Source organism: Physeter macrocephalus, chromosome 16 (assembly GCF_002837175.3).
Source record: "Physeter macrocephalus isolate SW-GA chromosome 16, ASM283717v5, whole genome shotgun sequence".
Lineage (NCBI taxonomy): Eukaryota > Metazoa > Chordata > Mammalia > Artiodactyla > Physeteridae > Physeter > Physeter macrocephalus.
Window position 1 is genome coordinate 101,700,221 of NC_041229.1, and position 11,668 is coordinate 101,711,888.

The 11,668-nt window shown below is 43.8% G+C and overlaps 1 protein-coding gene across 1 annotated transcript in view; it reads left to right on the top strand.

Annotated features, from left to right (window-relative positions):
• Window positions 1-5,505: 5,505 nt before the first annotated feature.
• Window positions 5,506-11,668, top strand: part of RTN3 (reticulon 3) — a 61,826-nt gene continuing 55,663 nt past the window's right edge. The window contains exon 1 of the mRNA XM_055091414.1: window positions 5,506-5,852. Within this exon, the coding sequence (XP_054947389.1) occupies window positions 5,708-5,852 (145 nt within the window). The 5' untranslated portion in view covers window positions 5,506-5,707. The remainder of the gene's footprint in view (window positions 5,853-11,668) is intronic.

The window sequence follows — 11,668 nt, forward strand, 5'->3', positions numbered from 1 at the left end:
ACAAAACAGGGTTCTCCAAAAATGCTTTTATTCACGCTTCACGTGTGATTGAGAAAATGTCAGTTGTCACAATTGAAGAATATTGTTATTTTGGATTCGCTGGGGTAGGGGCAGTTGTCTTGGGGCTAAATAGCTGGTGGAGCTTATGAGTGGCTAAAGCCTCTAGCTCCCTCCCCCCCACTGCTACCGCCTCTTGGCATCACCATTGCCTCATTCACTCGACAAATTATTCCACTTTCTTTCTTCTGCCTTGACGTTAACTATTATAACCTACCCAGAACCTCCTTCCAGCTATCTCTAGGCCCTGCCACGCCCTTGAGCTGTTTTTCACTCCCCGAGTGATTAGACCAGAAGTAAAAAGGTAAAGATAATTCTACCTAATCTTACCTGAAGAGGTCCTGTTTTGATTTCTTTTCCCCTGCACCTTCTGATTCTCTGCAAACTCTCAAGATTATTTGAATACCCTCGTCCAGGCTTTATATTTGAGTCTAGGTTAGATCTAAATTAACTCTGGCCAGCAAGAAACTAGATGAGAACCTCAAGACTAGTGGTTCCTGGGGTCTCACATTGGGTGTGCAGAAAGCAGGACCTACAGGATGTGACACAAATCCAGGGCATTATGAGGCATGCTCAGAAGAGAAAGGGGCCAGAGGCTAATGACTTGTCACAATTGCAACATGCAGTGTAAGAATTTAAATTGAGCATACCTCCCAGCATTCTATATTCCTCTTCCCCCTCCTTCTCCATAAGACTTCTCACCATCTAACTTTAAGTTTTAACTTTTATTTTTGTTTGTCTCTTCCCACTAGAATATAAGTTCCAAATGGACAGGAATTTTTGTTTTGGTTCACTGCTATATCTCCAGTGCCCCCAAACAGTGCCAGGAAGATGGTAGAAACTCAAATATTTATTGAATGGAAGAATAAAGAAGGTATACGTTAGGGACTTCCCTGGTGACGCAGTGGTTAAGAATCCACCTGCCAGTGCAGGGGACACGGGTTCAATCCCTGGTCTGGGAAGATCCCACATGCCGCAGAGCAATTAAACCCAGGTGCCACAACTATTGAAGCCCGCGCGCCTAGAGCCCGTGCTCCGCAACGAAAGAAGCAACCACAATGAAAAGCCTGTGCACCGCAACGAAAAGTAGCCCTTGCTTGGCGCGACTAGAGAAAGCCCGCGCACAGCAACGAAGACCCAATGCAGCCAAAAATAAATAAATAAAATAAATAAATGTTTAAAAAAATACATTACATCTTTCTCAATATAACATCAAGGTCAGTGTCAGCACATCAGCTTCCCCATACACTGTAGAAGTTTTGGACACTTAGAACAACACTACAAATTATAGGTAGACTTTAGGATTAGTCACAGCTTAGAAAACAGCCCCTGTAAACAAGAAACCTGTTTTGTTATTGTTGTTTCCTTCTCAAGTATCCAGGGTCATCAAAACAGTGGAGGTTCAAAATGCTAAAAATTGATGAGACTGATTTGAGCCTGCCTTCAACCATCTCACTCTGAATTGAGTCATGTGGTATGACCAGAGGCTGAGCTTTCCTTGTGGTTTTCCAGAGTAGGTGACATGTAGACATGTTTGAATGGTCAAGGCCACTGGCTTTGTGGTCAGACTGAGCTGGCTCTGAATTCTAGCTCTGAGGCTCACTAGCTGGGCAAACTTGGGTGAGTTAGTTAACCTCTCTGAACTCGTTTTATCATCATCTGCCAAATGATTTGAATACTCAAGTCGCAGAGTTGTAGGTTAAATGAGATGTAAGTGTTTGGCAATTATGACTGATGCATAATTAGTGCTCAAAAATTGGGAATCATTATATTCATTCTGGAAAAGCAAAACAAAGTCATTAATATTCGAGATACTGAATTATGTTACAAAGCACAAAAATAGTAAAATTGTTTTCTGCAATAATATCCACTGTGACTGAGGATCCACAGCTTTCCAAAAATAGGGTGTTTATTGCGTGCCAGGCACAGTGCTAGGCAGTAATGCTGCAACAATGCATAAGACACATTCTTGTCCTCCAGAGACTCACAGCCTCCTGGGGTAAACAGCCAAATAAATAATTATCACTCACTGACTGTGCTGACAGCTCAGCCTCCTCTCCTACCACCTACTCGCAGGATCCACATTTAAGCAACAGTCTGGGCACTCAGAAAGGACAGACTGGACAACTGGCGTCCCTGAAGGTCATTTAAGTACCTTACTTTGCTCGTGTATAAAATGACGTATAGGGCTTCCCTGGTGGCACAGTGGTTAAGAATCTGCCTGCCAATGCAGGGGACACGGGTTCGAGCCCTGGTCCAGGAAGATCCCACATGCCGCGGAGCAACTAAGCCTGTGCACCACAACTACTGAGCCTGTGCTCTAGAGCCTGTGAGCCACAACTACTAGAGCCTGCGCGCCTAAAGCCTGTGCTCCGCAACAAGAGAAGCCACCGCAGTGAGAAGCCTGCGCACCGCAACCAAGAGTAGCCCCCTCTCTCCACAACTAGAGAAAGCCTGCGCGCAGCAACAAAGACCCAACGCAGCCAAAAGTAAAACTAAAAATAAATAAAAAAGAAGGATATAGATTTGCTATATTCACCTGTGCACTTGCCACAAAAAGCTCCTAACAGTAATTACCTATGTGAGTGTAGAGGGGGAGACCAGTGGGTGGAAAGGGGTTGGTGATAGAATAAAACTTTATAGTATATATACTTTTGAATATAAACACATATATGGCATGTGACTATATTAAATTTTTTAATTAAATAATTTCTTTTTCTAAAAGTCAAGAAAAAAAATAAACTGTGTAATAAGATGGCCTAGAAAATGATGTGGGAAATTAGCTTTGTAAGTACCTGTCCCATTAGGATAGGACCAAGAAAGATTTCCCAGCTCAGTGCCTCAGCAGTAAAAATTGCTCAGAACTCCTGAGAAATGGCTGTACTCCAGTGAGCACTTTAACAATCCCACCTGAGCCCTTCCCTGCCTGAAAACTTATGCTGAATCCCCATTAGCCTTAAGATGAACCCTCAATTCTTTAAGGCTCTGTTACTGCTTCTCCACACTCTAAGGCTCTGTTACTGCTTCTCCCAACCCATCTTCCCCATTTTATCTCCCTCTTGTCCTAATTCAAGCCCTTGGCTCTAGCCAACCTGGGCTAACCGTACCCAAAACATCTCACGCTTCTAGGCCTCCAGCCACCACAGAAGGCTGTGTTGTGTTGTCTTGCACTAATGCAGCCTGTGGAGGGAGGGGCAAGATGGGATCAAATCTAGGCCAAGTTCTGCTAGTCAAGCCAGCATTGACATGCATCATGGGCTGGGCTGGGAGGAAGGGGTGCTTTTTTGTGATTGGTCTGCCCAGAGGGAGGTGTTATTGTATACTTGCACAAAAACAGCCCATGCATTTGCTTCACACCATTCTCCCTTGCCTTTAATGACCTCCTTACCACTCCAAACTCCTGAGTTAGCTTCTTCATAAAACCTCCCCAAGTCACTATAACTCCGTAGTGATGCCCTATACGCTTAAATTCATACAATTCACTTGTCATCTAATCATAGCATTATAATTTTGCGTTGTTTGGGGGTTGTTTTTGGTTGCTATTTAATTTGTATTTTTTAAACTTTATGTGAGTGTGTTCTAAGCCCCAACTAGCTTGTAAGCTCAGGACAAACATATTTTTTGGATCCCTCCAAATTTCCCAGGATACCGTCATATACACAGCAAGTGACCAGTAAACATCTGTGGAACAAACCATGTATACAAATAACATCCCAAGCAAGAGTCAGTCTCAGGGAAATTTACTGGTACAGCAAATGAGAGCAGGAAGGAAAGGCAGCTTCAAGAATTGGATCTAGCACAAAGGCATCTTAAGTAAAAAATCTGAAGGGTTTGAAGAGACCACCAAGACCACATCAATGTCTTGATTTTTATCTTCTTTTCTCTCTTTCTAGATATGGAAACATGATTCCTTTCCAGCCAGGGTCTGCAGATCCTAGCAATTGCTGTCAGAGTTAGGGACCAGCCTCATTCATTTCCTTATCCAGCACCTAATAATGTAAATTTTTAAAATTTATGCATTTATCAGAATGGGTAGATAACTGGCTTGGTTATCAGATTGGATTGCATTTCTCTTTGTCATCTAAGGGACAGGTTGCTGCAGTGTCTTCTGATGCTGTTAAGTGCCAGAGTTAGATATTTGCCACAAAGTTATTTTGGGAAATATTCTCTGTGCCTTTTTTCAGAGTGTTTCAATTGGCCAGGAGTGTTTTTCCTGTCTGGGCTTTACCTGACCTTAAAAACTGTCAAGGACAGATGTAGTCCACTGACTGTTCTAGAAGATTTCCTCTGGTCAGATCACTTTTCCTCTCTGTGGCTGCTTGGCTGGCTACCTCCCCCTTCATGAGGTTGCACCTTTACAGGATCTGCTGATCCTGCAATTGCCCTTCTGGTCATCGATTGCTGCTTTAGCAATAACAAAGCCTACAGTCTTCATCTTTATTACTTCCAGTCTACATTTCCGTTTTTAAAAGAATCAGGCACATTTCAAATCACTTGACCAGACATAGGGAGAAGGCTTTGAATTTTGCAAGCCGACCAAAGAGAAGCCAAAAAGTGAACAAAATCCAGTATAAGCTAGATATCTGGTTTCAAATACAGTTTTCACTAAGAACCTCTTTTAGGCTACGAATAAAATTCAATTACGTGTCTTTTGTGCCATATTCTCAATTTTTAGTGCCTCATTTTACCATCCCTCATAACCACAGCCAGGATGTTATCTCCTGGCTCTTCCTTTTTCATTAGCTCAGCTTTTTTTTCATTCAGAATGTGTCTTCTCTATCTGTTAGTCTTTTTAGAGGAAAGGACAACCTTGAGACCCAAGGTGGATACCTCTTTCGGAACGGTAACGAGATAAGAACCTGAAGCGGGTTCTGCGGCTGCATTGCAATGTGACTGGAGTAAGTAATAGTTTTTCACTCTGTACAGCATCTTTCTCCACCTACCAAATGGGAGATCGTGCCATCTCTGCCTCATGGTGATGAGATGTTACAACACATCCGGAAAAATTCATAAAGCACCTTGCAGAGTGGGCCTACACTGTGGTTTTCACCACTGCAGTTAAGAGCGGGAACGCATCAGACAAAAGACATCGGCTCTGGAATCTGTGGGAAAGATATTCTCCACTAATGGAAGCAAAAAGAAACTTCTATCGTTAAAACACATAACCAGCCTACGCTAAAACATTCACAAAAAGAGCCGTGAAGCAACAGTAAGCCGCAGGCCCCCCTCCCACTTTGGCCGCAGTGGTGGGCGGGGCTTGATGCTTGGTCACGCCCCTTGCGCCTGATCCCCGAGGGGCACGGCCCACCCCAGCCACTGGCCCTGGCGCTGGGCGAAGCCGGTTTTGCCCCTCCTTCCCTGCTAGAGCGCGGAGGGACAGTTCTTGCGCCTGCGCCCTGCGTCGCTGGGCGCCTCAACTCGACCGCCTCCCGCCCGCGCCACCAGCCCTAGGGCCTTTGTGCGCCTGCGCGCTCGCGCTTCCGCCCTCTCGCGGCGCTCGGCTAAGGCAGTCTGTCTGTCGGACTCTGTCCTCGGAGCAAGGAGAGGCGAGGCGACTTCGGAGAGCCAGCCGCCCGATTATTTTCTTTTCCCTCCCTCTCTCCCGTCCCACATCGCTATTCACCCCTCTCCCGCCTTTGCTCGCGCAGCCATGGCGGAGCCGTCGGCGGCCACTCAGTCCCCATCCGTCTCCTCGTCATCCTCCGTGGCCGAGTCCTCTGCGCCCGGTGGCGGCGGCGGGAGCCCGGGAGCCTGCCCCGCCCTGGGGGCGAAGAGCTGCGGCTCCTCCTGTGCTGGTGAGGCGCGCAGGGGGACCCCGACCTCGGGAGGGTGGGGGGCCTTCGGGGTCAGGGACTGCAAGTCACTCTCGCGTACTGGAGGCTTAAGCCCCCGGGAAGGAGCGTCTGGAAAATGGGGTAAGGGGGAGGGGAGCGTCAGGTCTTGCAGGCGGTGAGGAAATAACGGGGTGTGAGGAAAACAGGTTGGGGGAGGGGAGATACTCTTGAGAGTGGGCGTTAACGTCGAGACTGGGCAGGTGGGGAAAGACACGGGTTCGGGGGGAGCCGTCCTCTGAACTGGGGTGATTTAGTAGAGGATTAGACAGATTGAGCGGATTGGGGCAGGTTGGTGGTGGGAGAAATGACTCCTTACGGTTTTGAGGGGATGGTGGTGAAAGGGTTGGGTTGCATTGCAGATTTTGCAAACAGGTGTTGACATAATCAGCCATTCGTAGTCTTCCAAAAAGCATGAGTTTTTTTGGTTGCCCGTGGGAAAGATGAGGAAGTTTAATGGAAACACTGAGGCCCTTTTCTATACTGTTTTCATCTGCCTTTAATTTTTTGTGGCCAGACACCGAATGCCCGATTTTTCTGAGGCTCCGAGGTAGAAGGAGGCGTGATGAGAATAGCTCAGGGAAGATTTGGGAGGGAGCTGCTGATGGTCCAAGATGGATCCGTGGCTGCATCTGCAACACAGCCTGCTCTTCACTGGCGCGGCGTGGGGGTGGGGACACAAGGGTAGCTGCTTATATATTCTAGAAGATAATAGGTAGAGTCATGCCAAGCCATCAACATATTTTAATTTCATGCTTTTTGTCGGCTATTATTGATCGAAGTATAACAAAAGGGGGTGTTTCCCGCAGACAGGGGGGAGGGGGAGAAAAGTCAGACAAAGCAGGGGCTGGTTGAACCCCCTTCTCCTCCCATCTCTGTGAAAGACTAAGGAGGGAAGCTGCAGGCCGCTTTCAGTTTCCATTGTATAACGCGTCTGCCTGGTGGTGGGAGCTGGCTGGCAAGCTCCCCTCGTGCAGAGATCTGCAGTGCAGATGCCTTCTTGAGGGGAAAAAAAAAAAAAAGCACCATGAGCAGGTGGTGGTTCTTAAAGGAACTCAGTCTTCCAAGAAGAAGAAAAAAAAGCTTTTTGTCAAAAGGAGGGCCATAAGCTTGGCAGAGTACAAATAATTTTGCTGTTTATTTAGTTACCTTAAAGGATTTTGAGACGTTTTAAAATGCTTCATCGTCTCCTTTGCCAGAATCTTGGGTTGATTGTTCTAAAGAACAAAATTGATCTTAGCTTTAAATATATTCCCTACGTGTTTTTCGAACAGTGGATTTCCACGTAAGAGCTTTGGTACTCATTTGGATTTTCCAGTGTGGTTATGGCCATTTCAGTCGAAACAGTATCAGAGGAAGCTTCTGCAAGGCCAAGATTAGCTGTCCAGATAAAGGAATGAAGCAGCAAATTTAGAACCCTGTCCCCTTTAAACTGCCGCTGTTTCTCCTCCAAATTTTTGTGTTCTGGGCAAAGGTCCAGATGAACAGCAGCTTCCTTATATATTTAGCAACTTGGTGTTTTGGCTCTAACCACTTGTCATTGGTTACTCTTTGGTTGTTGGCCCTTTTGTGCATACCTTTTGATTTTTCTTGGTTTTAAATTTTTGATACAGTTGAAAAATAAATTAGATACTCTCTCCACCTTAAAGTCTTACCCATTGCAAATATGTATTAATATTGTGTAAAAATCATTAATACAGTTTTAGTGGGTTCAGTGCAAGATCCTCATTTGTCAGGTCACTACTGGAAAAGTTTAGCTTAAGACACTGCAGTGTATAGTCATCATTTCATTGCAGAAGCTCTTCCTCCTTGCAGAATGCTTTCTCCATCTCTCAGAGAAAATGTCTCAAGCTTTTGCACCATGAAAATAAGATGAAGTCTGTTATTCCAAAATTTGACTCATTTAAAATGGATTCTTAAAAAATTTACCTTGTTTTAAAAATCTGTAAATGTTGATGTCAACCTTTAGCTTCACTTTCATTCACCAAGCTCCTCTTGGTTTTAGAGACTTTCAAAAAATAGAAAAAGAAGAGGAAGTGGTCACTTGGTACCTGCAGGAGACAATTGTGTCTTGACTGACCTGTCCAAATTTTAGAAATTTAGTTCCTACCTAAAGGTGATTAGCAATAGCACTCTCTCTTCCAGTGCATCGGGTGTGTGTTAGTGCAGCTGGCAATGAAGTACGCTTGGAGAAGGTCGCGGCCAGGATTGGCTTCCCAGATTTCTGCCCTTGAAGGAAAGCGAGGATTTCAAAGGCAGAAATTTGAGGTTGAGGTAGAAAATACGTAAATAATTATTGCTCTTTTCAGGATGAGGGTTGCCTTATTAGACATCAAGTATAGATACCTGTCTATTGTCTGAAGTTTAAAAGTGCTTTAATAGCTCGTTGTCTGTAGCCTTTGAAATTCTATAACTTGCTAGAGACTGTTCTTTATTACTGCTCTGAAAATCATAGTGCCTAAATAAAGCTACATTTCTTGTGTCTGTTTGTGGAAGTTAGCTTAAAGCAAAAACAGCTTGGACAACTAAAAAATATTTTAATGCTTTAAATACTTCTTTTTCACTCATGAAACTGAGTTCTATGTACTTTTTAAGGCATCATTTTTACGCTTTGTTCTAATACGTCAATCAATCATATGATTATGTAACTTGTATTTTCAATCTTAACTCTTAAGTAAAAAAGAACTCTGACCGGGCTTCTCTGGTGGCACAGTGGTTGAGAGTCCGCCTGCCGATGCAGGGGACACGGGTTCGGGCCCTGGTCCGGGAGGATCCCGCATGCCGCAGAGCGGCTAGGCCCGTGAGCCATGGCCGCTGAGCCTGCGCGTCCGGAGCCTGTGCTCCGCAACGGGAGAGGCCACAACAGTGAGAGGCCTGCGTACCGCAAAAAAAAAAAATAGAACTCTGACCACCTGTTCAACACTGACATCTGTATTGTATTCATGTCAGATTAGCAGTGACAGTATAACATGGTGATAAACACACAGACTTGAGCCCCAGAAACACCTAGATTTCAATCCTGTCTCTCATTAATTGTATGACCTTGTGCACATCCTAAGCCTCAGGAACGTGACCTAGACAAATTTGCTTTGCTGCCCTTAGATCCTAACTTTGATTGAATAACGATACCTAGTACTTGATACATCTATTTGCAGGTTTGAAACACATAGATACAAAAAACAGTTGAATTACAAGTGAGAAATCATTTAATCTGACTCCCAGTAAAGGATGCTCTTATATCTTTTTCTGCTTTCTAAAAGCGAGTCAGTTGTTTCAGCTTTTGACCCCTCATATTAATAAGAGCTGCCACTCCTTTCAGTCACCTGACCCGTTAAAGAAGTTGAAGGGGAGCCAGGATGTTTCATAGATCGCTTGGCATCAGTATGCTTAAATACTTTCTGCAGCATTCTGACCATAAGTATAGTTATGATACATTGTGCAACTCCTATCAGTGGAAGCAAGAGTACAGGAGACAGCAAGAATGGTCATGTCAGTATGGTTCACAAATGCCTGTTGACTAAGATGGCTTTTATTCCCCAGGAATAGAAGATTTCTTTTAATGCTGTTTTCTTTTAGAGTCAATTCACAAATAGTTTAATGACTATGATCAAACAAACCAGTCTACATATATTTAACACTTACACCTTCCTTAAATTGAAATCTCTTGGGAATTGTTTGTGTAGTAGCTGGTAAGAGCATCAGTGTTTTTATTTTTATTATTTTAGTGATGGTCTGAAAACAAAATAAAACTAATATTATTGCTTTTATTGTATTCTGTGGAGAGGAAATTATATACTGGTCCTGATATAGGAGGCACCTGTTTAATCCTGTGCAGGTTACAAGCATTTGTAAACAAAGCTTGGTAGTGAAGGAATTGGTGATGTGCCATTGAAGGGCCAGGGGAAAGTTAAGGTTTCCAGTTTTGTGTGAGCCAAGAGGTTGTTTGTTCTTTAGAAGGGCACTTCTCTTTAGACTAGCCATAAACCTAGAATTTACCACTTTTGTAATTCTGAGCAGAATTAACAAAAGCTCCAAATAAATTGTTAGCTATGCATATTTGTTGCGTGTACCTAGCTTATAGTTTGTGTTCAACTTTATTGTTAATGATGAATTTATAACTGCTTTCTAAACTGTACAGACTTGTGAAAAATATATAAATTTCATAGTGAAACTTTAAAAATAAAAACTAGCAAGTCGGTATTATGTTCATATCATTTAAGTCATTCAGGAGTTGTGCCGGAGACTGACAGCTTTTATTCTGTTTATTCGTAACAGCTATTCTAGAATTAATTTGGATCATCGGGTATGTTATAGGTACTTGAAAAAGTACGTATGTTACATAAGTTTAGCTGTAATCAGTATTGCTTGTGATTACATCATTGAAGTCTTTTCCTGCATATCTGACTGGTAACATCTGTTATTAGAGTATGACATGTTACTCTGTAATACTGCAATTTCAGAGAGAATCCCTTTATTTCTTTTTTTTTTTTTGACAGGGGGTTGGGGAGGCTGCACTGCACGGCTTGTGAGATCTTAGTTCCCCGACAAGGGACTGAACCCGGGCCACGGCAGTGAAAGCGCCGAGTTCTAACCACTGGACCGCTAGGGAGTTCCCAGAGAGAATCCCTTTAAATACTGTATAGGATTTGCATCTCTGCTTTATGTTTGGGGTGGTGGTGGTAACTGTTACCAGTTAGCCTCCTCTTGTGATGGTCTCTTTAAATTTCAAAGAAATATTCGTATCTGTTTTTTCCAATCTACTGGTTGAGTTTTGCCTATAAGCACATCATCATAACCTATTTGGGGGGGGGGCGGCAGAAGGAGCTGTTTGACTTGTTCCTTGCTGGCAGTTTGCCCTTGAGGGTATATTGAAGGGTATTCTGAAAAACATTGTTAGCACAACTAATACAGAGCCACCTGAAGGCATTTCAGCAGTGAGCGTTGTCTTCTTTCCACATAAAGGTGGAAATATTTGATTTTTTTTTTTTGTGGTACGTTGGCCTCCCTCCGCTGCGGCCTCTCCCGTTGCGGGGCACAGGCTCCGGACGCGCAGGCCCAGCGGCCATGGCTCACGGGCCCAGCCGCTCCGCGGCATGTGGGATCCTCCCAGACCAGGGCGCGAACCCGGTTCCCCTGCATCGGCAGGCGGACGCGCAACCACTGCGCCACCAGGGAAGCCCCAATATTTGATTTTTTATATCTTACCTTTGTGTATTGCTTTATGGTTTAATTTGTGCCCGTACATTAACTGAATTCAACAAATGTTTGAGTATACATTAAAGCTCTTTGTTAGGTGCTGTGCGTACAACATCTCTCTAACAGGCTGTATTCAATAGGAGAAAGACTTATATTTTTTATCTGTGAGGTGGGTAGTGAAATAAATCTCACTTTACAGATGAGAAATCAGAGAAATTAAGTGATATGCCCAAAGGTTTGTGTCTGTGAAGTTGAAGATAGGACAAAACAGGGATTGAGGACCAACTCAGTTCTTTCAAATATGTACACTGCCTCTCTTTGAAATTTGAAACAACACGCGATAAAAACGGTTCAGTCACGCTCTTGAACTCAGTTATTGGTTAACCGAGTCCAGTTAACTTAGAAACTGTCACTTCTGGTCCCATGGTTCCTAAGCCGGGCGCCTTTTTGCTCCACCGTTCTACAGAAAAATCTCTTGTCAAGTTCACCAGTTATTTTCCACATTGTTAAATCCAGTGGTTACTTCTCTTCCTCATTTTATTTTATTTTATTTTTAAAAAATTTATGTATTTATGTATTTATTT